The 5,797-nt window shown below is 36.4% G+C and overlaps 1 protein-coding gene across 1 annotated transcript; it reads right to left on the bottom strand.

Annotated features, from left to right (window-relative positions):
* Positions 1-1,948: 1,948 nt before the first annotated feature.
* Positions 1,949-5,485, bottom strand: LOC140813180 (nitrate reductase [NADH] 2-like). Its single transcript, XM_073171644.1, has 5 exons — positions 4,414-5,485; positions 4,175-4,315; positions 3,679-3,911; positions 2,486-3,463; positions 1,949-2,407 (listed from the first exon to the last, which is right to left on the bottom strand). The coding sequence occupies exons 1-5, from the start codon at positions 5,438-5,440 to the stop codon at positions 2,066-2,068; spliced, it is 2,721 nt and encodes a 906-aa protein (XP_073027745.1). The 5' UTR covers positions 5,441-5,485; the 3' UTR covers positions 1,949-2,065.
* Positions 5,486-5,797: the final 312 nt, after the last annotated feature.

Genomic DNA, 5,797 nt, shown 5'->3' with positions numbered 1-5,797 from the left:
TTACATTTACTCTCTCGAGGTTCATGAAAACTAGCATGTAAATCCAATAATTTAAAACATTACAAACTCCTCTATCAAATTTATATTCATCTTGTATTTTTGGATGTTAAATGGAAGAAAAATATAAACATAAGGATGTATGTATTAATGTTATAAATTATTGGATTTATTAGTTATTTTTCCCGAATTTTAAAGGAGATATATGTCTATACGCAGAATAAAATTCATTTCGACATGTATATAATATACAATCCTTAATTTACTTTGCACGAGATGAACATACCAACATATCATATAACCTATTCATTTAAAGGTATGTTTGGTGTGAGTGATAAATAAAGGATAAATTGTCAAATTCATGTTTGTCTCATTTATATGGGCCCAATTAATCAAGAAACCCGTGTAAAAAAAAATCTATTTGGTTGAAAAGACATCTTTTTCTTTTAGAAGGATTCACAATCTACTTCTTAAAACATAATGTAAATTACAAATTTACCCACGAAAGAATCCACAAGTGAGATCTAGAATTTTAGATCTCGTGATTTGAACTCTATTTTTTGATGGTTTATATATATATATATTTATTTTCACATACATTACATAAATAATTTGACGATGAAACTAAATAAAATTAAAAATTTGAGAAAAAATAATTAGAAATCAATATTAAAAATGAGATAAAATGCAAAATCGTACTAATTTTTGTTAAAAAAAATAAATTGTCAGATATATACATAATTTATAATTTAAAATTTTATAAAATAGTTATTTATTAACAGCTGAACACACGGTTTTGAAAACATAGCTACAAATATCATTTTATATACCGAATTGTCATCAATGCTAGTTTAGAGTAATTTTGTCTCAACAACACAAAATGTAAAATTATCGTACTCATTAAAATCTTACCAAACAAAACATACTTTATCATAAAACATTATATATTATCTTGAGTTTTGTCATCAAACTAATTAGTTATTTTATCCTACACACCAAACATAGCCTAAGTAGATAAATATACAACCATTACTCTTGTTAGGCCACTATATGTTAATAAAACTCACAAAAAAATTCCACGTATATAAAATTTAAAGCATATTGATATAAATAAATGTTAATAATAATTATTAATGTGATAATTTATTTTATCTATATTATACATTGAAATTAAACTACTATGTTGTTGAAGCACCATTTTTTCTCATAATTTTCTCACTTCAATCCCTCTTTCTCTTCCTAACTTTTCAAGAGGAGGTCTAATGTTGAATGGTCTTATTGACTTATATTCGTGAGATACGTCTGACTTGGTCTACACTTACAATGAAAGGTAATACTTTATAAACAAAAAATAATATTTTTTGCTCAAATCGTCATATATCACAGAATATATTTTTAACAAAAAAATAATATTTTTCACTAAAATCAACATATATTACACAATATTAATTCATAACATAACTAACAAATATGATATTTTGCAGTTAAAAATAATATTTTATAAAAATTAATATTTTTCACTCAAATCAGCTTATATTATTCAATATTTCTTCATATCATAACTAATAAATAAATTTTTTTGCAGTTAAAAATAATATTTTTGACATAAATTAAAAATAACACTTTTCATATATCGAGTCGAGTTGACGATTAATCTCACAAAATTAGTTTATTAGACGATCTTACATTAGTTTTGTTATTTTTCAATCAACAAATCAAATAATACAAACTACTTAACGCTTGACATAATTATAAATATTTCTATATTTATATATATTTTTTCTTTCATTCAATCTAAATTCATTATATATGATTTGAAACCAACTTTTTAAAATGTTCAAATATTTAGTTGTTGACATATTAAAAATTTTGTATTTCAGTATTTTTAAGCTAAATTAAAATTTATAATATTAAATTTATATACATACACACACAGAGAGACACGGAAAAGATGTGCGTCGAGGCTAGTTTCAATTATTTACAAATACCAAATCGAATTAATTAATTAATCCAGAGATTCAATAACTGCATTTACACCCCCAAGAGATACAAGACATAATCTAATCCCTCAAAAGACCAATAAAGAATCCTTAGGGTATCCCATCTTCTCCAGATTCGGGCTCACGGCGAACTGCAGCATCGCCGGCGGGCCACATGCCAAAGCCAACGAATATTCCGACGCCTCCGGAATATGCTCTCTTAAAATATCTTCAGTAACATGCCCTCTGCTATATCGCCACCCTTCCTTCTCAGGTTTTGACAACACGTACCACAATTTGACCCTTTCGGGATGTTTCTCCGCCCACTCGTCAAGCTCAGCTCTCAGCAGTATATCATCCTCCGTGCGATTCGCGTACACCACGTACATCTCTGTTTTGTCGTCTCCATCCTTCAAAATCGCCTGCATTACCTGTAATTGTAACGAAGAAAAAAAATTCAATTTAAAATTAAAAATGAAGAATTCCTTATTTTTTTTCTTGAAATTTACCTGATAAATCGGGGTGATTCCGGATCCGCCGGCGATCATGGCCAGTTTTTTGGCGAACTTTTGTTTGCCGTGAACCAGGAAGTTACCTTTTCCTGTGTACTCGATGTGTCCCAATGGACCTTTCACATCTATAAACGAGCCCAGTTCCATGGAATCCAAATACTGAGTCATCAGCCCGCCGTTGGGGAATTTCGGGTTCACCCCTTTGAAGTAAATCTTGACCACTAATTCGAAGTATCCAATGGTATCTACGCTGCTTGATGGAGTATAGGCTCGCATGCACAACTTTTCATCAATGGTGGCACAGATGAATATGTGTTTCCCCACTGGTAATCCCAGTACTTGATCCTCATTGGGAAATGCAAATCGGAAAAGCCTCACGTCATGCGATAGTATAGTTTTTGCAACGAGTTTGCAAGGAGTTTTCTGCCGAGGAACAAGAGCCACGCTTCGCATCGATTCTTTAATCGACTTTAAGTTGAGATCGCCAGGCGGGCCGTGAACTGAGTTGTTAGGGGAAGAATCTGCCGATGCATAGCCAGTCGTCATCAGCTCTCCGATTCTGTATTCTTCGAGCATTTTCTTGGCTTTATCAGAGTGAATTGCGTCAAATTCTTCCGTGCAGTCTGTGCCGGCATTGATGAGGATGCTGTCTGTGCCTCCGGGGTGTTCTTTAAGGAAGCGGGTGCAGTCGTAGACTTGGCCATGTACGATGATCCATGCGGAGTCCGCGGAATTGTTCTTCTTAACCTCCGATTCGGAGAACATTTTAGAGTTGGTGTTCATGAATGGAGTTGAGGTGCTTTTCTTCAGGGTTTGGGCGTCGTTTGAGGATTTCTCGAGGTGGCTCTCCTTAGCCATCCAGCCTCCAGATTGGTTTCCCGGTTGAGTTGGGTGCTCGAAGACGATACCGATTTCTCCTTTGTGTGGTTTGCAGACATTTGTTTTTACTCTAAACCAGCAATTATTCATCATACCCTGAAATTTGTACATGTTGCCATTACATTTTCTTCATCATTAAGCCAGCTGATTTACTAGTGACAAAACAATAATCACTTTTCTTTCTTTCTGTATTGCTAATATTAGATCCATAAATTTAAAGGGGCCGGTGTTTTACAATTTTTTTCCTACAACAGTGGCTGGTTTAATTTTGGTATGAGCTTATGTGCAGTATGCATTATAGAGGTTGTTACCATGAGATTCCAAATGAGCTTTTCCGGTTGTGTGTTGAGGGTTTCGTCCCATGCCCGAACAGCGATTTCCTTGGCGCCGAGGATGTCCAAAACCTCGACCTCAAGTGACCAAAAACACCAGCACCAGTATTTGCCGTACTTGTTAGGCTTTTCCGGGTGGTCGAGGCTGCTTACATGCCAAGTTTCACCTCCATCCATCGTCACCTCTACCCTCGTCACTTTCTTCCCACCCCCTACATAGTATAAGAACAAAGGGATCATAAATTCGAATACAGGAATGATATAGATGATTTGAGTAGTAGTATATCAAAATGCAAGTGTTCAACCACTTGAAGGGTTTTTCTAGCTTCTTGATATCAATATACTCGCACACAGAGTAATATAATTCAATATGACAGATAATAATTAATAATATACTTTGCAAACGTCCAAATTAATGCATGAAGTTCTTCAATCTTGTCCAAATGAATAAAGAAGAGAGGACGTAAATGATTACCTGAATATGCGTAACCCCTCAAAGTGTAGGGTCTCTGAGTAGTCCAGGAGTTAATGGGCAATATTTCTTCATGACATGGCGTCGTAATTACAGAGTTGATGTTGAGTTCGTTGATTATATATTCAGGTTTGTACCACCATGCTGCGACACGCACAAAACAAATCATAATATATATATATATATATATATATATATATATATATATATATAGTGATAGATAGATATATGTATATTTATACCTTCAGCATTTGCAAGTTCAGCGTCAACATGCGAAGGAAGAACCCTATTATCTCTGTAATGGTAATAGCTCTCCGACTCCTTTGTAGTCACAATTATACGCTTTAACCATTTCACCATTCTCCCACCAATAAACCCTGGAATTATGACCCGAACGGGAAACCCGTGATCCGGGCTCAACCTCTCGCCGTTTTGCATGTACGCTAATAAGATGTCCCTCGAAGGATCTATCGCCATTTGTTTCTTCAAACTCGTTCCGTACTTGGAGCCACCTCCGCCTGGCAGATCTTCCGCCCCCTCAAAGCATACGTTCAGGGCGCCCTTTTTCTTGCTGAAAATCCCGCACCGCTTTAATACGGAGCATAGAGGCACTCCCCGCCACACCGAGGTGGAGATACCGGCGGCACCCCAGTTGAATCCTATTGTTTTTTTCACCATATTTTGCTCTTTGCGGCGGTTTCCGGCGCAAACGAGGGTGACGGGGAACTCTTTGCTCGGAAACTCTTTCACCAATTGATCCATTGTGAAAATAGTGGGGCGTTTCACAAGACCGGAGACTTCGATGGTCCACTCACGCCAACTTGCTTTCGGGACCGGCCCGTGGTTCCTTACGTAGTGGAGGGGAACCGGGGTGATGAAGCCGTGGTGCATGAGCCTCGGCAGCGGCGCCTCCGCGTTAAAGGGATGTTTTCCGGTGAGCCGGACCATGGACGAATTCCGCTCGACCCAGTTGTCGGCTGTGGACTCGTCTCTTGAGTCAATAACAGACGGTTCTACCTCGGCGTTCGCTTTCTTAATGGCTAATATATGTTTCTTTTCGTCATCGTCATCGTCATTAGAATCATCGGATGAATAATCTACACTCAAATCGTTATTCGTGGATATTTTTGGAAATGTGAAATCTGTAGAGGCCGTAGGGATGCTGTAACCGCGGACCGGGGAGCCCGGCCGGTGATGGGTTGTTGAACTGGATTTGAATGGGCGGGGTAATTTGGACAAACTGGTCTGTTTCTCGACGGAGGCCGCCATCTTAGGTCTGGTGAAATGAAAAAGAAAGGAATATTGGAAGGGACTATTTTTTTCTGCTTTTTTCAAAACTTGAGACCATGTTGAGAAGTTTATATAGAGAAAATAAATGGTGATTCTTTTCATTAAATTATATTAAAAAAATGTCCTTTCCTATGGTAAAGGATCCCACCTCGATCATTATTTTTCTACGAGGCGCAAAAGATCTTTCCCAGAGTTTCCAAAGTGCACGCATCAAAATTATACAAGTTTACTGTAAAAACTTATGTGAGACGATCTCACAGATCGTATTTTGTGAGACGAATCTCTTATTTGGGTTATCTATGAAAAAATATTAATTTTTATTCTAAGAGTATTACT

The sequence above is a fragment of the Primulina eburnea genome, chromosome 14 (assembly GCF_022965805.1).
Source record: "Primulina eburnea isolate SZY01 chromosome 14, ASM2296580v1, whole genome shotgun sequence".
Taxonomy (NCBI): Eukaryota; Viridiplantae; Streptophyta; class Magnoliopsida; order Lamiales; family Gesneriaceae; genus Primulina; species Primulina eburnea.
This window is presented reverse-complemented; position numbering and strand designations above follow the sequence as displayed.